At 40.3% G+C, this 27,526-nt stretch overlaps 1 protein-coding gene across 2 annotated transcripts in view; it reads left to right on the top strand.

The window, feature by feature from the left end:
• Positions 1–1,994: 1,994 nt before the first annotated feature.
• Positions 1,995–27,526, top strand: part of SQOR (sulfide quinone oxidoreductase) — a 47,020-nt gene continuing 21,488 nt past the window's right edge. The window contains exons 1-4 of one of the 2 annotated variants that reach the window (XM_081289404.1): positions 1,995–2,255; positions 2,505–2,598; positions 24,260–24,510; positions 26,993–27,163. In XM_081289404.1, coding sequence (XP_081145530.1) covers positions 24,274–24,510; positions 26,993–27,163 — 408 coding nt within the window. In that variant the 5' untranslated portion in view covers positions 1,995–2,255; positions 2,505–2,598; positions 24,260–24,273. The remainder of the gene's footprint in view (positions 2,256–2,504; positions 2,599–24,259; positions 24,511–26,992; positions 27,164–27,526) is intronic. The other variant, XM_081289403.1, reaches the window with a different exon arrangement.

Here is a 27,526-nt window from a genome sequence, read left to right as displayed (position 1 = left end):
AATGAATTGGACATAACTTTCCTATCCTTGTATATGAATACATGACCAGGGTAACTTCACATCATGTACAACCACAAGAATGGGATCCTAATTAGAATAAGTTTTATTCCATGTATGTATAATATGGAAAAGTACACTCTACTGTCATGTATATCTAAAAAGAACAAATAAAAAAAAAAGAATGGGTTCCTCTTGTGCTCTACCTCCTATCATGTCCTCTTCCCACACTTTAATGTTGCTTCTCTTAGTTTCCTACCTCCCTAAGTGCACTTTCACTACTTTGCAAACTTCATACAGGTAGAAATCAAGTCTGATTTTTTCCAAGTGTATGCACAGATAGCAGACACAGTGCTTATTTGATCCAGAGCCAGAAAGGACTCAGAGAATATCCATCAAATGAAAGAATGACTACTGAATGAATAAATTCTCAATGGTCTTCCTCACTATCTGATGGGCAAATTACAGCCTCTGTTCTCTTTTAAAGTATTGTCTTTTGTAGAAGAAGGAGGTGTCTTGGGTAAAACGACAGAATGAATACATGTGAAATCCCTAACTAGTGGGATTGGCTCAGGACACATTTTTTAATTCTGAATCTGATTTGTAGTCAGTATCTCAAAGAACCCAGTAAGCATACATTTCCTGTAATTCCTTTTATCTGCAACCTGCCCATCCCAACCAGAGCTTCCTAACTTAGATGGGGAGGATGGTGGAACTGGGAGGTGGGATAAAGCATTTTAGAAATGTAGGAAGGGGCATTTTCATTTTTCAGCAAATGGGGCCACAATTTATTGACATTTAGAGGCTGGGAAGCCTGGAGACCAAGTGTCTGGGACAGTACCATACAAAGCCCTGAAGAATTTTTGGTCCCCATCCTTTGCCCCAACATTCAAGTATGCAAAAAATGCTTTTGTTTGTAAAAAGAAATTCAGTTTTAGTTCAAATAATTACAAACATATAAGCATTTGTGTGGGGCTTTAATATACTGGAATTTCCAGGAGTGGATTTCTTGGAAAAACCCATAGCTCCTTTACTAGAGTTGCTTAGCACTGCATAAAGTCATGCCACCCAAACAATGCTTCCTGCAGGTGGAATTTAGTTGCCGGTAAGAGTCTACAGTCTGCTTTTGTAGCTGTGGTGTTCATGTTGATTTTACCATGGATGTAATCAATCCTTCTGACTGAAGACAGAAAATTGTTGATTGAAATTAAATGTTTAAAAATTATTAAAATTCACAAAAAGTGCAAAAGAAACATAATTAAAATTTCAAGGGGTCTTCAGATGTGCTAAACGCTAAAAAAGAGTTTAGCATTTGGCAAACTTCTGAAGTTATTAAAATTTAAAATTGCAGTAAGACTTTTGGGACACTGTATGATAAAAAGTGTCCATTGGATTTGATATAGTGGAGAACCGCTCATCTTCACTTTGGTTTCATCTAAAAAGAACAGTTCATTGTCAAGCCGGCGCCATGGTACACAAAGAAATAATCCCAGTGACTCCAGAGGCCGAGGCAGGAGGATTGCAAGTTGGAGAGGGTCATTGACCAAAAATTAAAACATAAAAAGCGCTGGGTATATGGCTCAGTGGTAGGGCGCCCCTGGGTTCAAATCCCAGTACTACAAAACCAAAATAAACAAAAAAAGGTAGAACAAAGCGAAAAGAAAATGTCTAGTCAAGAAAATGGAACAACGGAACAGGATGTAGTGGCCAGTGGCTGGAAGCCATCTGACCCCAGACTTCACACTCTGACCGAAAGTCGAAAGTCGTTGAGCTGAGCAGGAAAAGCCATTTCTCATCTCTTGTGGTGAGAACCAGGTGAGAAATGCAGCGCACACGGGATGATCCCACAGCACACTGCCAAGGCTCTATCCACAGTGCCATGCCTCTGCCTTTGCCAGGCCGGATTACGCAACTCTGTTGGCACTCAGGGGCAGGAGCGTCAGGGGGCCTTAGTGTTCTCTGTTGACAAACGCAGACAGGGCCGTACTCCTGGGCACTCTGCTGGCAGAATCTGGGTGGACTAGACCCTCCTGGTGGTTATGTCCTCAGTTCTTCCTCAAAGCCCGGGTGTAGTCTCCCGGGGTGCCGGGCTGCGGTTCCAGGCGTGGGTGCGGAGAGCCCTTTCTTTTCCTGGGGGGAGCCTCCCTCTCCCCGCCTCCAGGCGGCCGGGCGGGGCTCCAGCCGAAGTGCTCAGTCCCAGCAGGGAGCGGCAGTTTTTGCAGCGCCAACGCTGTGGCCCGAGGCTTCGGTCACTTTTGGTAAGAGGCTTCCCACAACCTTCAGATCTCCAGATCTCAGGTTCTCCGTTGGGGGAGGGGGGGAGGACAGAGGGCACTCCTGGAGCTGGTTGTTGGCCTTGCTTCCCACCATCAGCTGGGAGTTCGCAGACCCGGCTGCCCCACCCTCCACACAGCTTCTCTCTTCCCTTCCCCATCCCCCGGACAGCAGCAGCTCACGCTGCGTTTGTCTGGAACTTTGCTCCTGGGACTCTGGCTTCTTTCTTGCAATGTTGGAATCTCCGGGGACACCGGAGAGGCTGACCTGCGAGGGACAGTTAAAACCGAGGTGTCACTCTTGGCCGAACCCTCCCCCTCCCCCGAGGTATCCGTGATCTCGGTGTATGGGAATTTCTGGTGCCTTCCACTTGTTGACTCACTCAGCACCACGCCGAGTTGGAAGTTGGTGCACAGCCTCAGGTGGTCCTGGATTGATGGACGTCCACAGTTCTGAGACATTTATCCACACTGGCAGTGAGACCAAGGGGCACTCAAGGGGCAGCGGCCTGGGACCAGCGGGAAGACGAATTTAAATCATGCACTGAACAGGAAATTAGTGCAAAGGGGGATAAAGGGTCTTTGGTGGAATTGGGGCTCATTCTTTTCCTCTTCATTTTCTTTTAATTAGCAAAATTCTAACCTAGCTTCTTTCTCTAAGACACAATGAGCAGAAAGCCTCTGGATATGCCCGTTGCTATAATGCAGGGTTTTGACCCATTTTGTGTCACTGTCCCTTGGGTAGTTCTGAGAAGAATAAGGACCTTTTCTTAGAACAATACTTTTAAAAACATAAAATAAAAGGCAGAGGATTATAAAAGAAGCCAGTTGCAATATACTTGTCAAAATATTAAAAAGAATTTATGATATAATATGTGCTTTAAAATTAATGCATTATTAAATTATAAGGTCTATAAAGTTTTGAATCTAATAGCTATCATAATTTGGAAATAGTAGAGAATGTAAACAATATTTCAAAATATAGGTGACACCTGTAATAAAAGAAAATATCAAATTTCTATTGCTGACAAGGTTATAGATAACTGCTAATACTGCTGTGGCTTCTGCATGCATACATAATTGAAGAAATATTAAATTTCAATTAGGTATTAGTGAAAATTAAGTTTTTAAAAAATCCAGTCCATGGGTCCCAGGTTGAGATCCCCTGATAGTACAAAGCATTATTCAGAAAGTTAGGTAACTTAGCTTCTAGCCTTGACACTCCATTAACTAGCATCTTGATGTTAGTTTTGAACTTTTTTGAGCCTTAGCTTCTTCACTGTACAATACAAACGGGGTACTACCTGGCACAGAGGTGTGAAATAAGTACCATTTATTAGAATCTGTCTGTCTCCTTCCCAAGCTTTGACTATCACCATTAAATCCAAATCTGATACTTGGAAGATATCTATCTATCTATCTATCTATCTATTTATATTTTTTTTGAGAGAGAGAGGGAGGGAGAGAGAGAGAGAGAATTTTTTTTTTTTAGTATTTATTTTTCTGTTTTTGGTGGACCCAACATCTTTATTTTTATGTGGTTCTGAGGATCAAACCCAGCACCCCGCACATGCCAGGCGAGCGGGTTACTGCTTGAGCCACATCCCCAGCCCGTCAATAAATATTTATTAAATGAATAGGTGGGTTAGAGAAGGTTGCTTGTGACTACAGCTAAAAAGAAAATTCATCAAAGAGACAGCTGGTGGTTTGGGAATTGACCCTGTTTAAACTGTAAGATGCTGCTTTTTTAATTCACTGAACAAATATTTACATAAACACACCTGGTACTAGAGTGCTTGAAATGTCAGCCAGAGCCCATGGGTCTCTGTGTGGATCTGTGTGGCTGGTGTTCTGCCAGAGAAAATGAAATTGAGTGTTGATTGAAACCAGGATTCTTTTGCAGAAGTTTCTTCTCCATCTTGACTGCATCTAGGCTTGTTAATATGATGTGTTCAAATACAGGAAATGTCTTACAAGAAATGGAAACAGACTCATGAAGAGATGTTTCTGGACCTAGATATTATACATTCTTCTATCCTCTGTTCCTTTTCACCTTTCCTTGTTCACTATCAACTACAAATTTCCTCTCTGATTCTGAAGAGTTGGCAAATAGGAGCAGGATTGGTACCTTGCTAAAAACTGCCTAGACTATGCCTGAAACCACTTAGTCACTTTTTTTTGGTTGTTGTTGGTACTGACACTTGAACCCAGGGTCACTCTACCACAGAGCTACATCCCCACTTTTTGTACTTCTAATTTTGAGACAGCTAAGTTGCTGAAGCTGGACTTCAACTTGGGATCCTCCTGCCTCAGCCTTCAAAGATAGTGGGATTATAGGTATGTGCCACCACACCTGGCCCAACTAGTTGCTTCTTAATTCCTAGCCTCAAAAGTGTATATAATCCAATAAGTATAGATGGTAATAATACTCCAGAAAAGTGGGTTCAGCCACCATCTCTGTGAAAGTACTAAATTAGAGTAGAGGGTGGAGAGACAATTTTGTGAAAAATAGGAACTTTAGAACACACTGGAGCTAGGTGCCTATAACTTTGTGAAGGGCAAATACTGATGTCATGTGCTGAATTGTGTCCCTCCCCCAAATTTATATGTTGATAATCCTAACCCCTAGTATTTTAGAATGTGACTGTATTTGTAGATAGGGCCTGTAGAGAGGTAATTAGGCTAAATGAAGTTATTAGGGTGGGGTCCTAATCCAATATAAATGGTGTTCATATAAGAATAAGAAGAGACATCAGGGGCATAGATGTACTAATAAAAGGCCACGTGGGGACACAAAAAAGGTATCGAGTCAAGGAGAGGGGCCTCGAGAGAATCTTGTCTTTTTGGTACCTTGATCTTGGACTTTCAGCCTCTAGAACTATGAGAGTTTAAACCACCCAGCCTGGGGTATTTTGTCATGAATTCCTAGAAAATGGTTACCCTCTCTTTTAAGTTATGACTCTGACACCTCTGTCACTTGCTCTAGGCTGCCTCGCCTACTTACTCACAAGAGTCTAGTACAATTGACTTTCTGTAGTTGTGTGTAGGTTATATGAAAGTTGTGTGTAGGTTATATGAAAATTTTATGCCATTTTATATAAGGGACTTGAGCATTAACCAGTTTTTGTATCAGTGGGGGTTCCTGGAACCAGTCCTGCATGGACACAAGGGATGACTTTATTCCACACAGACACTCTGAATGGTCCTTTGGATCCTGTCTGGTGTCATTAAAGCCTTACTCACCTTCATGATTCTGTTAGGAAAAGAAGAACTTGGCATCTTCATTGAATGATTCAGGCTAGCTATCATGCTCTGTACATAATAGGTGCTTTATATTTATACATGGTGGGTTCTGAGGTGATGGTGTTAATGACCATTTTTAACTACCGGAAGGAAACTCCCTCCTACTCATAATGAATTTCCAAGCCTAGCTCAGCACTCAGGGAGCTTTCATTTGGTCTATTTGGAAGCCAGCAGTCCCAGCTTTATCTACATCAATGGAGAGGAAATACCTGTAATTATCCTGAGAGCAAATCCTACCCTCTGGAAGGGATATGGTGGATTGTATTCTATGGTACTTTCTTGTTCTTGGCTATTTGTTCCAAAGTGGCCCATGGTGTCTCCATAGGAAAACAATGTGTCTTAACAACCACGATGTGTAGAGTTGAGATTGTAAGTATTCCCCAAGAAAGTACTGGGTCTTGGATATGTAAGTTTGTGCTTCTGTGAGCACCTTCATGATGCTTGAGATGCACAAGGGGCCATCTCATTCTCTGGCCATCTGTTTTATATGATAATGATGGGCTTTTCAAGGTCTAGGTGATCAAATCTAAGCTTGTTTTGAATCACAGAGCAAGAAGGGCCTTTAAAGTCAAGTAGACACATCCACTTATTTTAAACTCAGAGAAATGAGTCTCACAACCTCCATTTCCTCATTTATAAAATGTTGATGATAGCTGGGCATGGTGGCACACACCTGTAATTACAGCATCTTGGGAGGCTGAGGCAGGAAGATTGCAAGTTCAAGGCCAGCCTGGGAAACTTAGGGAGACGTTGTCTAAAAATAAAAGCATAAAAAGGATGTAGCTTAGTGATAGAATACCTCTGGGTTCATGCCCACTACCACACCAAAAAAAAAAAAAGTTGTGAGAAATTAAATTGTGCACTATAAAATGCCAGCCATGTATCAAACCTTCTGTAAATGATTTTTTCATATGTTTTTATTATGCCTGGGATCAAACACCTATCCATAGCAGCTGCCCAGTGAATCATAGTGGATCATGATGCAGGTGTGGAATTTGGGCAAAGAGACTAGGAAGTATATTTTCTGTTCTGATTATGTTGCAGGTTTCGTAACCCCTGACATTCTTTACCATAAAAATTCACAGCTCATTGGAACAATTATATTTGTTACTAGAACAAGTATTTGAATGCCTGCCTATGAACCTCCATTTCCCTTTCTCTTCTTGAGAGGCACATCAAGTTTTAGAGAAGGAAGGGAACTTCAAAGCTATCAGACTCAGCTCTTTCTCCCATTGATAAAGATAGCATGGCCCAGAATGATGAAGGCCAAGCCCTTTTTGGAACTACCTGGAATGGGAACCTGGGACTCCTGACTCCTGACTCCTGACACACCCTCAGACAAAGCTGCACCACGAACAGGAAACTGTGTCATCTAGTTGGACATAGGAAAGGTGTGAGCTATTAAGAAACCTGACACACCTGTTACATCTGTACATCTGATTCTGTCCTAACCAGTGAAGGAGTGAACTTAGCATCTCTCCAACCAGGTTCAAATAGCAGATGTATAATTTGTAATTAAAGAGTCTTTCCTCATTGTGGTAAGACTTCACACACTGCATTCTAGGGAATGATATGCTTGAGTAGTTATCCTGTTTCTGTTTACAATGACTCCATCCTTCAAAGCGTCTTTATGTGTGAGACTCTGAGAGGGAATCCTAATGTTCCTCAGGCTGATGAATAATTTTCTTGTGATAATTTAACAGATTCAGAAAACCAAGGTGCAAGCTGATTCTTGCCGTGTGACTGGGAGCAAATTAATTTCATAATAAGCCTCTCTGGTGAGACTGCACATGGGCACACATAGGCTTATGCAGACCTTGCAAAGAAATTGGAAATATACTTGGTTAAAAGCCAGCTGTGGGCTGGGGCTGCAGCTCAGTGGCAGAGCACTTGCCTTGCAAGTGTGAGGCACTGGGTTGGATCCTTAGCACCACATAAAAATAAACAAATAAAATAAAGTCATTCTAAACAAACAAACAAATAAACAAATAGAAAATAAAAGCCAGCTGTGCATGATGGAGTTGAAAGAGACCCAAGGTGTGCTTACTCCTACACTAGAACATGAGAAGTCAAGTTCCCACCACAAGCAGAAAACAGGCTTTTAACAAAAATTTAACTCAGTAGAAACCCTTAACTTTCAAATAAAATAATCTAATTCACTAACTTATTTATGTATTTATTTTTGGAGTCTTAAATGTGAGTTTTTCTTATAAAAATATAATTTTTGTTATCTGCTTAGCAATTGTATATTGGTTTGGTGAAATTGTCAATCCTTCCATTATAATGCCTTCTCTGATTATAAAATAGTGCAAGTATAGGCTAAGGAAACTGGCAGGAAATTTCTCAGCAGCAAAGGGAGTCACTGCTTCATTGCAAAGTCCTCATTAGTAATTCTCAATCAGTAATTCTTTGAAGAAAATTCATAGTTTGTCCCTAAAGAGTTGGGGAACTAAAGAAGCCCAATGTAGCTCTAAGCCTTTAATCGTCAGAGAGTTGTGTATGATTGTTTCTCTTTCCTGGATGATCTAGCACTGGTAAAGCTGGATGATCTAGCACTGGAAAAGCTTAATGTTTAAACAAATGTTTGGAGTGGTAATAGCTCCAGAGGAAGAGCTCCATGGTAGATTGCAGGGCTAAGTGAAGATTGCTTAATTTTCTTTATTTGCTAGTAATATAGTAATCCAGTTCCTGAATGCACAGGCAAGAACAGCACTGTTGTACGCAAGGGGAGGTGAGCCAAGAGGAAGGGTGCAGCTTGCATAACGCTTTCAAGATTTTCAGGGCAGGTCCTTTCCTTCTCTCTCACCATACTTTGGACCTTTACTTTGAGTAATCCAATATTGCTGCACCCTAAGCTCATTGTATCTACTTGTACAGGAAGGTAATGTGTCATAGTTCACATTCTTTCTTCTTTTTTATTTTTTGCAGTACTGTCTTCAGCTGATATTATTATTATTATTTCATTTCATTATTTCATTTTTAGACAGGGTCTTGCTGAGTTACCCAGGCTACCCTCAAACTTGAGATCCTCTTGCCTCAGCCCCTCAAGTAGCTGGGATTATAGGTGCGTACCACCACACTGGGCTTTCTTCCTTCTTCTTTATTCCCAATAACTAACATGTGTGTCATATTTATTTTCATTTCTGTTCCCATTGTCTAGACCCACTACCTGCATTTCTGAAACAGAAACTTAACAAATCTTCATATTCCTGATCATCTCTTTTAGACAGACTCTTCTTTATTCTTTTTTATTTTTGGGATACCGGGGTTTAAACCCAGGGGCACTTCACCACTATATTTAGTCTTTTAAAAAATTTACTATTTTGAGACAGAGTGTCACTAATTGCTCAGGGCCTTGCTAAGTTGCTGAGACTGGCCTTGAACTTGCAATTCTCCTATCTCATCCTCCCAAGTTACTGAAATTTCAGGCATGTGCCATCACATCTGGTAGACAGATTCTTCTCACCATGGACTCTGCAGTGCCTAGCATAATGCCTGGTATATAATAAACACTCAAAATGCTGAACTCAACCAAATTTTTCCAGTTCATTCCCTCAGCTTTCCTCGGGGTATCTTTCTAAATTAGTTTCATTAAGAACTTCCAGAAATTCTCATTGTCACTAGAGGGATTACGGGTTCAAATCCACACCAGGCCTGGGCAGGAAACTTCCATGAGTCATTTAGGCAGGGTGTGAACAGGAACTTTGTGCAGGGCAAAGATGGCTAGTGACTACTCAGCTCCAGCCAAATATTTCCATGTGAGAATGTGGGCCTGCTATTGTCAAAGAGGCCAAAATATGGAAATTTGGGGGTGATAACTCCCAAATATTTAATGCTAGCAACTAATCCAAGCTTTAAGAAAACACTGTGAGTCAAACAAAACACAACTTGGTCTGCAGGTTTGGTGGGCAGGTTGCTGCTCTGTGAGCCCTAGGTGGCAGTATGGTTGTCTAGGATTAAGCTCAAGCCTAATAACTGTTAATAACCTATGTCTATCCAAACTTCCTCTTCCCAGAATGCGCCTGCCCTAGGATGTCCTCTTCCTCTTTGTTCACAGGCAATTTCTATACCAAGTGATTCTACTTCCTAAATCTCTAACCCAAGTAGCAAAATTAGCCTAATGAGGGCCCTTATCTAATGCCCCTATTTCTGCTCACATAATTCTTTTCTCTTCAGCTGCTTGTTTTACTCCCAGAGGCCCATCCCACTTCTTGCCATTCTCTTTTCCAAGCCTCTCTGTTTTTTTTTTTTTATTATCTACATTTCTAATGCTGGCACACACTTATCACTCATGTTCACCACTGCAATATACTCTTAACTGATTAACAGAACTAGTCAACTGGTTTTGTTTCTCATCCTGAATAATTTTGCTTTGAGATTGGATTTGTCTTCTTCTAGCTACCTTCTGTTCTCTCACTTTCAAGACTTTGTCTTTTCCATGAAAAGTCTCAGTTCCCTAGCATATCTCTTTATAATCTGGTTAAGATATTTCTTTCTTGTCTAGTCATCTCAGTTTCACTCAAATCTGGTTGGCTTGCCATTGCTCAAACACATTCTAGCCCCTCTCATTGTATCAGTTGAGGTCTCTGGGTAACAGTTGGCACACTCAGTGTTTAATGAAATAACTATTTACAAAGGTGCAAGCAGGCTCAAGGGAAACCACCAAAGGCAGTGAAGCAGTTTTATTGGTTTGGGGAGATATTAAGTTAAGGGAGCAGTTAGTTGTTAGGACTGCAGCTGAGAGAGGGCTACCCTACAGGAACCCAGGATTTCAGCTGAAGAATATATTCATTGCTCAGGCTTGGGTGGGGCTTGGCAGGCAGGGAAAGGGCTCGGAAATAAGTATCCTGACCTCTCTCTTTTTCTGTCCTCTAATCTTCTGCTGATGCTTTCTCTTGGATGAACTCAGTGGGAAGCCAGAAGATGAGGGAAATCAGTTTAGGCATACCTTAGAGATCTGCTCTCAGGGCTCAGAGCACCCACAGAAGAGGGTGGAAAAGTTCTGACAGGCAGGTACTCCCTCTCTGATTCTTTTACTTTTGCTACTCCCTTCTCTTGGTGCACTCTCCCACAGCATTTCCACTTATTGAATGCTTCCAGTCTTTTCTTTTCTGCTCAGATTTTACCTGTTTTGCCAAGTTTTCATTGATTACTCTTTTTCAAATCCTGAGCACGTGGCTCATATTGGTTGCATGGCACTTTGCTTCTGCCACTGGAGCTAAGGGTAGTTAGAGATAGTTAGATGTGTGCACATCTTTCTCTAACTTGAGTGGGGATGTGTCCTAGTGCTTTGTATTTTTCTCTGCACTTAGTATTATTTTGGATGAAGTTCTACCTTCATTCAGTGTGTAGGATACATCTGATATATAAAAGTATTGAATAAACCAACCCATCATTTAATTATTATTATTTTAAGCAAATATCACCGAGCTTCTTCATTGTGCCAGGTGCTGTGCTAGGTACAGGGATTAAAATAGAAAACGTGTCTCATCAGGCCTCCCATCACCAAAGCTTGAATCCCAGTTGAAAGGAGTACATGTTGGTTCCCCTCCCTCTACAATTATACCTTCCTGAAATGTCTTTTGCTGTTCCTCATCTTAGCCATGGTCCAGAGTCCAGCTGGGTCCCAATTTTTCTAGTCCTCCCAGCTAACATTGATTCTGTAAGTCTTATTACCTATTTCTCTTGGAAATTCCTTGTGGTCACTCAATTATTTGTTGATATTTTGATGCATCTAGTTTCCTTGAGAGATTGAAACTTCATCATGGTAGAAACTCTGATTTCTTCTATCACCATGGTCACTTGTGGAGTATCTGGGCCCTTTTTTTGGTCATTCCTGAGGTGGTTCAGACAGTTGGTGATAGAGGCAGAAAACTTCTGTAGTCTACCAAGAGTGTAACAAGAGCTTTTTGGTCACCTCTTCAGGAGTAGTTGCCCAAAATTTATGAACTTTGTTAAAACTTTAATAAATATTAATATTATAATTAAATTGATTATTTAATTATTTATTTTTCAACTCCTCCATCACCTTTAGACTAGTAGAAAAAGTATTAGGCTTGGCTTCCATAAATATAGATTTTCATCCAGCTCTTATATTTAGCTAGCGTGCCATTTAACTTCTCTGAACTTCATTGTCGATATCTTTTTTGGGAGTGTGTGTGTACCAGGGATTGAATTCAGATGCACTTGGCCACTGAACCACATTGCCTGCCTAATTTTGTATTTTTTTAGGGTCTCGTTGAGTTGCTTAGTGCTTTGCTTTTGCTGAAGCTGGCTTTGAACTCGCAATCCTCTTGCCTCAGCCTCCCTAGCTGCTGGGATTACAGTGCCACCCCACCTGGTTTATTGTCAATATCTTTTTTAAAACTTTTTTTTAGTTGTAGATGGACATAATACCTTTATTGTTGTAGATGGACACAATACCTTTATTTTGTTTATTTATTTTTATGTGGTGCTGAGGATCAAACCCAGTGCCTCATACATTCGAGACAAGTGCTCTATTGCTGAGCCCTAGCCCTAGTCCCAGGCCCTGACAATATCTTTTAATAACAGTACTTAACTCATAAGACCATTATGAAAATTAAGATGATGTATATTTCTTATTGTTGTTATATTTAACAAATTACCACAAACCTTATGGCTTAACAAAATACATATATTTTTTTGTAGTGCTAGTGATTGAACCTAGGGCCTTTTGCATGCTAAGCAAGTACTCTACCACTGAAGTATCGTCCCAGATCCAACAATACACATTTATTATCTTACAGTACTATATCAGAAGTGTAGCACAGGTTTCACTAGGCTAAAATCAAGGTGCTGGTAGAGCCATATACCTTCTGGAAGTTCTGTAGAGTTCTAAAGTTCTAAAGAATCTGTTTCATTGCCTCTAGAAGACTTTCCAGCTTCTAGAAGCTACCCACATCTTTGGTTTACTATCCTTTTCCTTCATCTTCAAAGCCAGCAACATTTCACTTTTCTGACCATCACTTCATGGTCACGTCTTCCTTTGTCTCCAGCTGGAAAAAGTTCTCCATTTTTAAGGATCCAGGTGATTAGATTGGGCTCACTTGGATAATTCAGGATATTCTTTCTGCATCTTAAGGTCCTTAACCACATCCTAAAGTTGCTTTTGCCACATGAAGTAACATATTTATAGGTTTGGGGGATTAGGATATATTTGGAGGAGGTGATTATTTGGTTTATCATAGTCTATATACTGGTTCCCAAAGATTCATACCCATTCCACATGCAAAATTTGTTCACTCCAGTCCAAGTTCTTCCAAAGACTCTATTCATTACTGCATCCAAATTATAATCTAAGTCTCATTAGCTCAAAAGTCTCAATTTCATCATCTAAATAATCTAAACCATGTGTGGGTGAGGTTCTGGACATGGTCTCCTCTAGGACACAATTCCTGTCCATCTGTGGATCTGTGAAACTAAGGATACAAGTTATCTGCTTTCAGAGTACAATGGTAGTTTAGTGTAGGATAAAAGTTATAGAGTTATAGAGTTAAAAGTTATAGAGTTAAAAGTTATAGAGTTATAGAGTTAAAAGTTCTGGTTAAAAAGGGGAGAAAATGGGAGTAAAATAGAAGTCACATGTCCCAAGAAGTTTCAAAATCTGGGTGGACAAGTTATATTAGGTTTTGAGGCCTATGAATAATTCTCTGTGGTTTTAAGCTCTACCCCCTGGGACGCCAGTCCTTTTTCATAAAATGTAGTGTATGTTTGCAACAGAGTAGTCCTAGTTAATTTTTGTTTAGCATTTATTCCCTCTGTTTATCTTTTTTCTTACATTTTCTAAAATCAGCTTGAAGAAATCAAGCTGTGTCTTTAATACGGAGCTTGTAAATCTTCTCAGATGTTCAATGCCATCTTTTATAAATTCTACTTTTTTTTTTTATAAATTCTACTTTTTATATCACTGTGATTCTGTTGATCTTTCTGTCACTATATAACAAGAGTCCCTTTGTTCCACTGTCCAATAGTATTTTTCTTAATTTATTCTGAGCCCTTGTTGAAAAGTAATATCCATATTTCAACTAATAGTGTGTTCATGTTGATTTAAGTATTCTCCAAGGTTAATTTTGTTTTGTCTACCTCTTTATCAATTTTCACTAACATAGTCATATTTTTACAGTATATTCAAGACAATCAACACCTTTTAAAAATTGTGCTTCTCAACATTCCCCTGGCCTCTGACTACTGTCTAATTCCAAATGTGGCCCAAAGTAGCAATGGAATAGGAGGACATACCCACAATGCACTTTTTACCCCCTCTGAGTTCCTGCTAACTAACACCTCCCACTAGTTGGACCCAGGCAGAGGTCAGAGGACAAGGGAGACCAAGTGATGTAGTTATCAGGGACACAGCCTGATATCTGTCCAAACCATACACCCCTAAAAGAGAGAGAGAGAGTGTGTGTGTGTGTGTGTATATATATATATATTTGGACCTATAAAAGTCTAAACCAATACACCCCTACGTGGGCTGGATGTAGGATGAGTGGAAAACAGAGAATAGCAAAAAGTTAAAAATATGTTAAATATTCAAGTCATTGATCTTCTCCTTTCTGATTTATACCTTTAATGTTGTGCTAAGAAAATTTTTATCTTACTCAGGGATGACATAAATGTCTACTTAAATTTTCTTCTAGCATTTTTATGGCTTATTTTTAACACTCAAAAATTTAAATTAGACCTACTAACATTAAAAAAAGAAAAACTTTCCTTGTAATTTGGCCTTTGTTAGCAGCAGCTGGCAAGCTCAGCTATTCTTTCCTCAGCTCCTAAAGCCAGAGATTAGGAGTGGGACCAGGACAAGGGTGAGGGAATTTCTGTCTATCAGCGTAGGTCCTTATTAGATGTACAATGAGTTCTTTGTAATATTTTGGAAACATAATTGTGACCATACATATTTCATGGAATTTATTCCTTTTTTTTAATACTGGGGATTAAACCCAGGAGCACTTAACCCCTGAGCTACACTCCCTGCCCTTTTTATTTTTTATTTTGAGACAGGGTCTCATTAAGTTGCTTAAGTCCTTGCAAAATTGCTAAGGCTGGCTCTGAACTTTCAATCCTCCTGCCTCAGCCTCCTGATTAAGGCATGCTCAATCCTCCCTGGTATTAAGGCATGCTCCATTGTGCCTGGCTTATTCTTTCATAAAGATACTCTTATGCATTTGGCATAGCTAAATGTTATTTAATTTGTATACTTTTGTTCAGGAAATAAATTATTAATTTATTTTATTAGATTATATTTCTTGATTTCAGTTCTGAAATTTTAGCCACTGTTTAAGTTCAGTATGCATAGAAAGCTGAATTTGCACATATACCTATATTTGTAGAAAACTCATTCCTTAACCACCTTTCTGAACACTTCTGGTGAATAGCACTTTTTAAAAAATTATTATTATTTTTTTAGTTATGAAAACAACAACTTTATTTATTTATTTTTATGTGGTGCTGAGGATCGAACCCAGTGCCTCACAGGTGCAAGGTAAGCGCTCTACCACTGAGCCACAATCCCAGTCCTGGATGCCACTTTTTAAAATCAAGGTTAAATGAATAAAAGAGATGTAAAGATTTTCATTGTTGGGAAAGATAGTTCAAGTTTCAATAGGGCAGATCTTAGGGTGTGACAAAGGCAAGGAAGGCCAGGTGCCATATTCTTTCAGAGTGATTATTGCATTAAAAACAAATCAAAGTGTAGCTATGTTATTTATTTACAAAAACTTGGCCCAATCACCCACAAAATTACAACACTCTTCAGTAGCATGTAATTAAATTGCTTTCTAAATGCCACCTGACAGTTCAGCAGATACGTAAGGAGAATGAGCAGAGCAGAAATTTGTTAAACATGTAAAATCTTCCATCTGACTGAACAGTTGTCACATGCATTTTAAAGTAAGTGTATTAAAATGCATCCAGAATTTGTTTTACTTGGTTATGGCAAGGCCAACAGATCAGGAGATGACTGCCATGAAGGAATGAATTTTTACTCAGAGTTCTTAAGAGACAGAAGGCCCAACATGCCATGTAAGGGCCGTATGGGGAAGCACCTGGGTAGGTCAGGAGGCAGGAAAAGTGAAGGGGAAGCATGGGCAAATGCCTATATGATGGCTTTTATGAGGCAGGGGGAAAAGGCTGACTAGCTTTGGAATTGGCTGGTTGGAATAATTTAGTGGACTCTAGGGGTTAAAGGGGCTGCCCCTAGTTGTTGGATACCCGTCCCTGGGGAGATTAGAGTTGAGGAATATTCCTCCTGGGATATAAGGACCAGACAAAGGAGGTAGATCCCAGTATGGGCTCTGGATTGACTGGCTTACATATCAAAGGTATGCTGCAGGCTAGTCTTCACTGTCTCCAGGAGTTAGCTAGGTCTGGGAGGGGTGGTCTCTCTAGAATTATTAGCAAGGCCCCAAAATGTTAAACCAGCATAAATGCAGGAAAAGTCCAAACCAATACACCTGATTGTTAAATACCAGGACTCAGAATATCTCCAGGAAGAGGAAGCACCAGCTTCTTCCTGGTTTCATGAGGTGTCAATGCAGTGCCCTTGACAAGTGCCATGAATAGTTCTGCACAAGCCACCTGCAGGCACATCAGATTAAAATGAAATCATGTGAAGGAAACATAGCCTTCATGAGGTAATGTCTGACATTTTCTTGGTGCTGAATGTAGTGATAAATCAGTGACAGAAACAATTTCCTTCCTGAGATTTTTCTGGATTTAGATCTTCTGTAAGTCAGGGGATGTGATTATATTTGTGTGTCAACCTGAGTGGGCCATCTAGTGCTCAGGCATTTTGTCAAACAGTATCTGGGTTTGTCTATGAGGGTGTTTCTAGATGACATGAATATTTTAATTGGTAGATGGGGTAAAGAAGATTGCCCTTCCCAGTGGGGCTCATCCAATCAGTTGAACAAAGTAGAACAAAAAGGTTGACCCTCCCATGAATCAGAGAGAATCCTTCTTGCCAGAGTGTCTTGAGCTAGAACATTGTTCTCCTGCCTTGGGACTCAGTTGGAATACTAACTTCTCCTGTGCCCGAGCTGGCCTTTGGACTGCAGCTATACCACAGGCTCTCCTAGGACTCTGGCTTGTTGACCACAGATTCTGTTGGCCTCCATAACCATGTGAGGCAATTCCCAAAAGTGTCTTCCATATATTAGGGAAGGTGATAATGTTTATTTTTGGTGTCCTCCTTCATTCTTTTCTACCTTCTCCAATTGAACCTTGGTTTTAGTCTCTTTTGATTATGTGGCCTGGAGGATATACCTGGTTTCCTTCAGCCTCACTTTTTCCCCGGTATAAAATGGGAATTATATCCACTGTGAGTTGTTTGCTGGCTGCTGCTGCTGCCTGCACTGCTGCTGCTGCCTGCACTGCTGCTGCAAAGGGCATTCAGAAAAATATGCTTTGTATGAAAAGAGCTCATTCTAGCTCTGGCCCTGATGCTGATATTATGTGGCTTTTGGAAGATCATCTTGTGCTTTGAGCTTCAGTTTTTAAGTGTTATTGAAAACTTCAGTGTGGGTCTGGGGTGGGCCCCATGCAATTGGAATTATCTTTTAAGATTCTCTGCACATGGGAGGGGTGATTTTTAAGTCTTGTTGCTATTCTTTGTGTTGCTTTTATCTTGTAATCACTTGAAATATATCCAAAATATTTCAATGACAGGAAAGCAAAGCTAATGTCCATTCTGATACAGGGTTTTTTTTTTTTTTTTTGGTTGTTGTTTGTTTCATCGTTCATTTTAGTTTTTTTTCCTCTGTGTGTGAAAACTTTGAAATATATACAAAAATAGACTACCACAAGGAACATCCATATATCCTTACCAGTTGGCTTCAAATTATTAACTCATGACCTATTTTTATTTCATCTCCACCAATTTCCAAATACTGTAATATTTTCAAGCAAACACCAAAGCATTTTAATCATAAGAATCATAGTATATACTTCTAAAAGGTAAGGACTCTTAAAAATTGTATCAATAGCTGGGCATGGGAGCTCTAATACCAGCGGCTTGGGAGGCTGAGGCAGAAGGATTGTGAGTTCAAAGCCAGCCTTAGCAAATTAGTGGGGCCATAAGTAACTCAATGAGACCCTGTCTCAAAATAAAATATGAAAAAGGGCTGAGGATGTAGCCTCAATGGTTGAATGTCAGTGGATTCAATCCCTGGTACTAAAAACAAAAACAAACAAACCAAAAACCAAAAACCCAATACTATTATTGCATTTCACCCCATCCTTTTAAAAACTTCTTTTTGATTTATTTAGTAAACTAAAATTTTATACTATTTACTCCCTTTCACCTCATTACTTGGGGTACAATTAAGCCAATGGGCATTTTTCTGAATTGTTGAAGAATTAGTTTGTCACTTAACTAGTGATGTAGTTGTCCTAGTTTGTTTTGCACTGCTATAACAGAATTCCTGAGACTGGGAAACTTATAAACAGCAGAGATAAGCCTTAGGGCTGACTGAATTAAATGAGATGGCAAGCCCTTGTGGGAAGAACTAGTTCTGGAAGAGCAGTTTTCCAGAGTCTCATCACCTAGGCAACTAGACAAGAGCCTGACTCAAGCTGTGTAGACAAAGCTCACTTGTGCCTAGACCCTGGAGCCCACAGGGATCTAGGCCACTGGAACTCAACTAGTAGTTCAGTGCCCAGATCTGGTGAGATGACAAGGTGGATGTTGAGAGCTGGAGGTTATTTGTCATCTGTTTTTCTCTTTGGTTTTGGAAGTGATTTACAAAGGTAATCTGTTAAAGGTTGGCCTTGAGGAAGTATGTGCCTAAAGTGTCAGCTACTCAGGAGTCTGAGGTAGGAGGGTCACTTGAGCCCATGAGTTTGAGACTAGCCCATGCAACACAGTGAGGCCTTGTCCCCCCACCCCCAATAAACAAACAAACAAACACTTCAACCCAAGCCAAAACAAACACACCACCACCACCACCACCACCACCACCAAAGAGTTGGCCCTGTGGTTATTGAAACCTAAAGCAGAGCGGGGTCAGCCTGGGTAGGCCTGAGATAAAACACTCTATAATGAACCACACACTCTCCTCAAAAGTAAAATAGCAAAAGAATTTTGACTCCAAGCTTTCTGGTTGGTGAATCTTTCAATAAGAATATATTATATAATACAGAATTTACGAGAAAAAAAAAAAAGAATGCTCTTAATAACCCTTGCTTAGATGCCAGCTCTGTTGGAATTCAGCTGGGTGCCCTGGCTGCTTACAACCCAGTGAGTGGCCTGTCACATGACACAAAATTAGGGCGCTTTGGACATAGGCTGTCTGTATTGTTTATTCAGGAAGGGCCTGCTGTGGACTGCACAGATCAGACCCTGGAGCCAGCCAGTAAGTGATGTAAGTGGGAGGGACCCAGGCAGCTGCCTAATCTTTCCATCAGCAGGAGTTGTACTTCACTTATGCTGTAGATATTTCAAAGCATTTACTTTGATCCTTTAAGAGAGGCACTAAATTGATTTAGGATTAATTGAGGGATTTTTGTCTAACTTAAAAGCATTACATTATTTAATTTTAAAATATATTGCATGTGCCACTTGTTAAATGAAAGTTAATTTTGGCGTATTTAGTAATTATTTAATGTGTGTTTCACATTTTAAGAATGTAGGGATAAAGTGGCTGGATCTTTCTGTGTCATTGGTAGTTAATTTTTTCTTTCTTTCTTTCTTTTTTTTGAGACAGAATTTCACTATGTTATCGAGGACAGTTTGAACTATTGGGCCGAAGTGATCTTCTTGCCTCAGCCCTGGAGTAGTTGTGACTACAGGCATGTACCACAATGCCTGACTTTATTTCTTAAATAAACAAGAATATAGGTTTCTGGGATGACTGAGAAGTCAAATTAGTTTCGTGCTTTTGCCTTGTTTTTGTTGACAGGGGTTTCTATTTCTTCTTAGCTGATTTCAGGGTCAGGTTTGGCCTTCCTTTCATTTATTGCCTTCTGGTTAAGATTGTGTGGCTGTCACTTCCATAAATTGTCTGTTTTTTGGATTGTTGCTGTAGACTTGCTTTAGATTAATGTCAGAAATTCTTATTGGTTGCTGAGTGATGTTTTCTGATACCACTTCTAACAACAGATATCTGTTTTGTTTCCCGAACATCAACCATTTCTCCAGTACCAACAGTTCAGTTCAATTTTGACATTAACTCCAGGAGTTAGTACAGACCCCATATGTTCAAGGCTTAGTCCCACAAGACTGCCCCTGCTTCAGACACTTGCCACAAATGAGCCCCCAGGACCACACTTGTGTCTGGTCAACACAAATTCAGGGTTTCCCATGATCCCCTTGGGGTTTGATAATTAGCTAAATTACTCCCAGAACACAGGAAAACACATGTTTCCTGATTTATTATAAAGGACATAACTCAAGAATGGCCAAATGGTAGGAATATGAGGGGCACAGAGTTTCCATGTCCTCCCAGAGCACCTCGCTCTCCTGGTACCTTCAAGTGTTCTGGAAGTTCATGGAATCTTATTTATTGTTCAAGAGTTTTAGTAGAGCTGAGAATGCAGTACCTCTTCCCTCTTGAGGGTCAAGGGCGGGGCTCAAACTTTCAACCCTCTAATGACAACCTATGTTTGGTTTTTCTGACAACCATCTCCATTCTGAAGTTATCTAGAGGTCCTACCCTGAGCCACCTCAATAGCATAAAGTTAGGAAATTGCAAGGGTTTTAGGAACTTCATACTATAAATGGTGAATGAAGACCAAGTATATTTTTTATTATACCTCAGTTCCAAAATGGGACATTAAAATTGTGATTAGGCATTATTTCCCTGGATTATTCTTTTGTATTTGATGTTATATCATATTCTGCCTTCTTCACAAACATTATATGGACCTGGGTTTTCTGATCTGGATTTTTAGATAATGTTACATAGTTAGGATGAGAGAGTAATTGAGATTTAGGGATGTTTTGAAACTTGAGACATTAATTCTAAAGCATTTGTGGTTTTGAGATTGTTTATAGTTAAAAAGTGAAATATGACTGCAAAGGCTAGGACATTCTGCTTGATGGCTGATATTAATGAAGGCGATAAAACTGGTACAGAGTACTTTGTGTTTATACTGAAGGAATAAGCCGAAAGAAATAGCCTTCTTGACTTAGTGAGGGAAATATTTGTGTAAATTTTGAGAGAAGACGGAGGTCAAATAACCTCAGCTGGAGTGGCTGGAAACCAGAAACTCAGGCTGGCCTCCTCCTATATTGTCTTTTTTTTTTCCCCCTGAACAAAACAAAATTCTTTCCATAGAGCTAAGTAGTGTTAGAGCCATGGAAAAATGTTTTCCTTTTTCTGAGAAGTGAGGAGTTTTGCTGTGATTCTGTGATTCTGTGAGTGTGCAGAAAGAAAGGCCGCATGTGCTGACTGTGTATTCACCGTGTACTCACCATTTTCTTCATTCCCTCACAAACAGCAGTATCCTATTTGGTGATTCTCTCCATTCTTCAATCTAAAAGAAAAAATAATCTATTTGAATAATTTTGAAAATTTAAAATGTAGGATTCATTAAAGAAAACTTGAAAAGTACACACCAAGAAAAGGAAAATGTTATTTGCAGTTATATCAAAACCATTGCTAACATTTAGGTGTCAGTATCATGAAAAATGTTTTCTTTTTTCTGGAAAGTTATGTATAATATCACCCCCCCTCCCCCATTTAATAGCATCACACAAGCATTGTTTTGTTGTTGTTTGTGTTAGTTCATTTTTTGTTGTTGTGACAAAATACCTGAGATAATCGATTTGAAGGAAGCAAGATTTATTTTGGCCTATGGTTTCAGTCCATGGTTGCTTGGCCTTTTTGCTTTGGGCCTGTGGTGGGCAGCACATCATGGTGAAAGCGGGTGGAGAAGGAAGTCTATTTACCTCTTGGCAGCCAGGAAGCAAAGGGAGTGGGTGCTGATAATGCCAAGCTCGCGGGTTCGTTCCCTGTACGGGCCACCAAATGCCACAGTCTGGCTGGGCACAATTCAGGAGCCACTTGTCAAGCAGGAACGAACTTTATTTTTAGAAAGGCACACCTCACCACAGGAGCTCTCCAGGAATTCCCTCAGAGCCCAACTGCCACCACTGGCTCTTCCAGCCAGCCTCTCAACCTCCACTCCTCCCGCTCTTGAGGCCAATTGGCTGGGTCTCGTGGGCGGAGCCAAAAGAGTCCCCCAATGAGCAGCTCCGTGGTCTGAAAGGGCAGGGAAACAGCCCAATGAGCATCACCCCAGAGGAGCCAATCAGCTGGAAGTTTGCTGGGCCGCTTCTGGCTGTGGCTCTCAACAAGTATGAAAGGGTGTGGGGTTCCAACATCTCCTTCAATATCCCCAATAACCTAATCCTTCCCTTTAAGCCTCATTTCCTACAGGTTCCACCACCTCTCAACAATGCCACAGGCTGGAGACCAAGCTTTTAATACATGGGCCTTTAGGAGACATTTAAGATCCAAACTGTAACATTGTTGATGTATAATTGTCCTAAGATCACAGAAGCAGTATAATGTAGTGGTTTAAAGTCGAAGCTCTGATACTGAAGTATCTGGGCATAACTTGAGGAGGTTACTTAAGTGCTACCTGCCTTAGTTTTACATTTGTCAATGGGATGATAATGGCAACACACTCCTAAGTAAAAAGCTATGTAAATGTTACACTTAAATGATAGTTATTGTCACTGAAATAAAGATTTTATTACCATAAATATACTTACAAAGTTGAAATTTTTATAACGTACAGAAAAGCAGGAGAAATAAAAATCACCCATTATTGTAAAATTCAGAGAGAAACAGTTAAGATTTTGGAGTTTCTTTCTTTTTTCAGTGCATTTTCTTTTACCCAGTTGAGATAATATTGCATTTCCATTTGTATCCTTATCATAAGCATTTTATATACTCTGTAAACATAATTTTAAAATATTACATGAATCATCTCATCATCATTACTTGACCTTTCCCCCAATATTTTGACATTTAGATCACTCTTTGCCCCCCTGTTAAACTGAGATAATTATAGATTAACCTCAGTTAAAACAGCCAGGGACCAGAATTGTCCCTGACCAGAGTGGAGCCTGCAGTGGTTCTTTTAGTCCCAAGATGTAACGAGGTCTAATTCTCAAATCAGTTAACAGAAGGTTGACCATATTATAAATAAGTAAGAAATATTTTTATAACAGTTTTTTATTCATTAGAATTAGAGGTTATTTTCTTAGACTAGATCCCCAGGATCAGAAATGCAGGGTCAAGGGATAATAAATGTTATTTTTTTGAAGATCACACTGATTTTAGATGTACAGCAACAGTGTATGAACCTGGCCCAATTTCTGGGGACCTCCAAATACTCCTCCCTCCATGCCTTCCTGCCCCAGCTCTGGGTCACTTCTTGGTTCTGAAATATTGAGGAATAGTTGGCATCAGGGGTGCCCCAACTCTGAACTAGAGTTAATTCTAATTTAAATTAGCACCTTTGACTCCTCCTCCTTACCCCTCCTCTTTCTTCCTCCCAACCCTTTCTTTGCTTCCTCTAATCCTCTTATACAGCTTTCCTCTTCTCCCATCAGAGAGGATATGATGGAATTAAGTCATGGCCATTAAGAAGTTAGTGACCTTAGCAGCCAGAATCATTGTTCCTCAGTGGGGTATTTGCATTTTAATAAAGGGTTCATGAAGTAGTGTTGAACTCAAATGACTGAACATAATGTTGACATTTGGGCACCCAGAGAGGGTGATGTCTTGGGTTATACAAATTATGCCAGTCTGTGGTATCCTAGATGTAGGCCAGTGCTGTGGATAGGGTGAAGTGAAGGCCAATCTCTGAGAAGCCTCAATTTCTTCTTTGCCAAAGCATTTACTTCAGAATAGAAATATGTTTGCCTAAAGGTAAAATGGGTCTCTCAGAGGAACTATTAAGGAGAAATTGTTTACTGAATTGGATATAATAAAAGACTGGTCAGCAGCATGTGCAGACTCTTTACATAAAATATAACTTTATGATACCAGGCAGGGTTCCTTTTATGGCTTTTTTTTATCATCTGGTTGAAATTGCTAAAGGCCTGGAGGACTTTTGCTTGTGCATCTGTAGGCAGTGATTTGATTAAATTGCATGTCCCTGGGCAAGCAGAGCCAGGAGGTCTCTGCATGGGGCTGAGGAGGCTCTGATTAGCATGCTCAGACCTCTGAGTGGCAGAAGGTGGGTTAATTGATGGACTATTTCTACTTCAGCAAGGTCACAGTTATCTTTTAAGGCAAGTTCTCTATTTGTGGACTTTCACATTTGTTTTAATGGATTGAAAAGTCAAAGAAAGAGTGTGTGAGAAGAAAATGGGAGGCACATGGACACAATGAGGTAAACTCTAGTTTTTACAGATGGACAAGGATGGGTAGAGACAAGTTCTTAGGAAGCTCTTAGAGGGCAGGTCCTACCATGTGCAACCACAGCCCTAGTTGGTCTGAAAGTAGGAGGAAGGGGAGACAGGAAAGCTTAGTCAATTGTCTGTTTTCAGCCATGTGAGCTTGGAGGCTTTAGAACCCCAGTCAGCAGGGAAAGTGGTCTTGAGAGGAGGTGGTGGGTAACAGTGGGGGCTGGCCAGACATCAGCCTCCCCTTGCTCTATTCCAGAGTGGTCCTTCTTTGGCCATCACCAATTCATCTCTTTTCTTCTAGCCTGATCCAGCCTGATGATGGCCCCACTGGTCACTGTGGTGTCCAGCCCCCGTGCCCGGCTCTTTGCCTGCTTCCTCAGGCTAGGCACTCAGCAGACTGGCTCCCTCCAGCTGCATACAGGAGCCAGCTGTGCATCCAAGAACCACTATGAGGTGCTGGTACTAGGTGGGGGCAGTGGTGGGATCACCATGGCCGCCCGCATGAAGAGGAAAGTGGGTGCAGAGAATGTAGCCATCATTGAACCCAGTGAGGTAAGTCTTCCCTTTTGAGTACACCAGTGTGTGTGTGTGTGTGTGTGTGTGTGTGTGTGTGTGTGTTAGGGATGCGGGTGCGACTGTCAGGTACAGGTTTGCATGTCTTCACGTTAGGCTGCTTTTTTATAACCAGGAGGAGAAATACTATCTGAAAGGATTAGGAGAAAGTGGAGGGAGGGAGAGAATGAGGACAGATCTCTTGGCTTTTTGTGTTCCTTAGGGTTGCCATAACAAATGAGTACAAACCAGTTGGCTCACACAGCAGATATGTATTATCTCACAGCTCGCAGAAGTCTCAGACCAAATTATTGACAGGGTCACACTCCCTCTGAAGGCTGGGTGAGGGACCCAGGCAGGGGAATTCATCCCATGCTTCCCTCCCAGCTTCTGGTGGTTGGTGATAGTTCTTACCACTCTGTGGCTTGTAGATGCACCACTCCATTCTCTTCCTTACCTTCACATGATGTTCTCTGTGTCCCTGTGTCTTTACAGCTTGTATTTTTGTTGTTCTTTCTTTTGTCTATTCAAGTATGACCTCACCTTAATGTGATTACATCTGTGAAAATTCTATTTCCAAATAAGGTCATGTTCACTGGAACTGGGATTAGGACTTGAACGTATCTTTTTGGGAGACACAATTCAACCCATGATACCCTCCTACTCCAACTCACTGTTCAGAGGAAAATCAATTGCCATTGTACTTTTCTATCTCTGTTGCAGTCTGGAGAAGAGATAGTGATTTGAGGGGCAGAGAGGCCCCTGGAAAGCTGTCAATGGGTTTGAGAAATTTAAGTGTAAGTGGATTATAAACAGATTATAAGGGAGAGAAGGAAGTCGATATTATGAAGGAAGATCAAGTGAGGCAATGTTCCATGAAAAACATTTTAAGATTGTACAAAAACTTCGGAAAAATATTCAAAAATTTTGGCTGTTTGCACAACATTTCCCAAGGAACTGAGTGTGCACCAGCTGGAATCTCTCTGTTAGGGAGAAAAAAAAAACAACATGAGTCCATGACCTGGTTTGACAGAGAGGGTAGGATGGAAAGACATACTTCTTAAGATGTCTCCCTAACCAGAAATAAGGCTATCCAGACCTATAATGGGAGAGAATACTTTGGAGTACTCTCTGCCACTTTCACTTTTAAAGTGACTTCAGTTAGGGACACCACTCCTAGTGACAGTAGCCTGGAAACTGTATCAGGTGGCTGTTCTCTGGTGCATGCTCTATTGTGGCTAATCCATGGATGGTTTCCCACTGGCTTCTCTTTGTAATTGACTGGCTCTTCTGGGGACTGGACACACTCAGAAGCCAGAATCGTGTCTGTCCTGCCTCTCAAGGAAGTACAGTGCAGGAGCCTCTTGACGAAGCTGCCGGTGGTTTGGCTTTTAGCACCTTCCCTTCTGTGTCTGATTGAGTGATTGCTAGAGCTGATGTTTGTGGTCTAAAAAAATCTGAGCTTGTATTTTTGTTGTTTTTTTCTGTTCATGATGGACTTGAAATTGATGCATTCTCATAGTTGGAGACCTCTGTCCTCCTTCTCCTTCATCACACTCATTGCTGGCTATAGGGAGATTGCAAATCATTCTGTGTCCTCTTCACCTCCCAGTGGGTTTTGGCTGCTCAGGCCAGCCAGTCTGAAGTACTTTAGAATACTAAGAACTCTTTGTCCCCTTATCCACCCTATGAATGCATCCTCAGAAGCCATTAAATCAATCTACCCTTTGCCCCTGAATCTAGAACTTTCACAACTAACTTATAGCAAGACTGGACCATCTGAAACAAAAGGACTCCAGAAAATGGTGAAAATTTGGGCAGGCAGTGCACTGTGGGATAGGATTTGGCACTTATTGACTTTGAGTGGCTAGCTCCATGGGCTTGGGTAACACAGTTTGAAGTTAGTGAAGTTTCAAGGCTCCCCAGAAGTGGCCCAGACTTAGCATTGTCTCTATATACTTCTCAGGAAGGATGTAAAGGCTTACTTTTTCTTTACATTTGTGCACATAAATATATTCATAATATGTGTTCATGTATATGTGTATATATACATATACATACACGTATTATATATATATATATTTATATATATATATATTTATATATATATATATATATTTATATATATATTTATATATATATATATATATATATATATATATATATATATATATATTTATATATATATAACACCAAGTCAAACTTTGGCGATGAATAATACAGTGGTCATTAAAGATAGCTTATGCCTTTTTTATGATCTTGGATTAATTTTTGGGTTGGGTGGCTATCCTTCAGAGTTTAACATAATAGAATATAGAAACAGGGCAGAACTTTCTGGACTATGAAATTTACTTTTTAAAAAAATACAGTGCTCTAACAATCAGGAGGGAGTAATTGAGAAAGTCTAGTTCAAACACTTTTAACTAAGACCCTTTAGGTCAGGCTCAAATTGAAATAACTCTCTGAATGCTTTGTTTCTCAGAGACATTTCTACCAGCCAATTTGGACACTGGTGGGTGCTGGTGCCAAACAGTTGTCCTTCTCTGGTCGTCCTACAGCAAGTGTGATTCCATCTGGTGTAGAGTGGATCAAAGCTAGAGTTGTTGAGCTGAACCCAGACAAGAACTGTGTCCACACCGACAATGGCAAGGAGGTAACCTTCTGGGACCTTTGGATTATTTTGTTAACCTGGTGTCTTGTATTGGTGCACAACCATTCTCAAACTGGACAGTTTTCTGGTGAAAGAATGGCATATGTGTGCGTGTATGCAGGTATGTATGGGTGTTAAACACTGCACAAGATGGTAAGATGCATGACAAATGGAAAACAGGTGGAGGGACTTACTGGTGTTAAATTAATGAATACACTACCAAGACAAGTATTTGTTGAACATCTGCTGTGTACCCTATTGATTAGTATAGCATCTTGCATCTGAGTGCTTATTGGACAAATGCTATTGCTACATGTTAAAAGGACAGGCATCTCTTTCCTTTGGAAGCAGTTATCTTTTTTGACA

The sequence above is a fragment of the Spermophilus citellus genome, assembly GCF_964194105.1.
Source record: "Spermophilus citellus genome assembly, chromosome: 4".
Taxonomy (NCBI): Eukaryota; Metazoa; Chordata; class Mammalia; order Rodentia; family Sciuridae; genus Spermophilus; species Spermophilus citellus.
The sequence above is the reverse complement of the archived record's forward strand: the minus strand, read 5'-3'. Positions and strand labels throughout refer to the sequence as shown.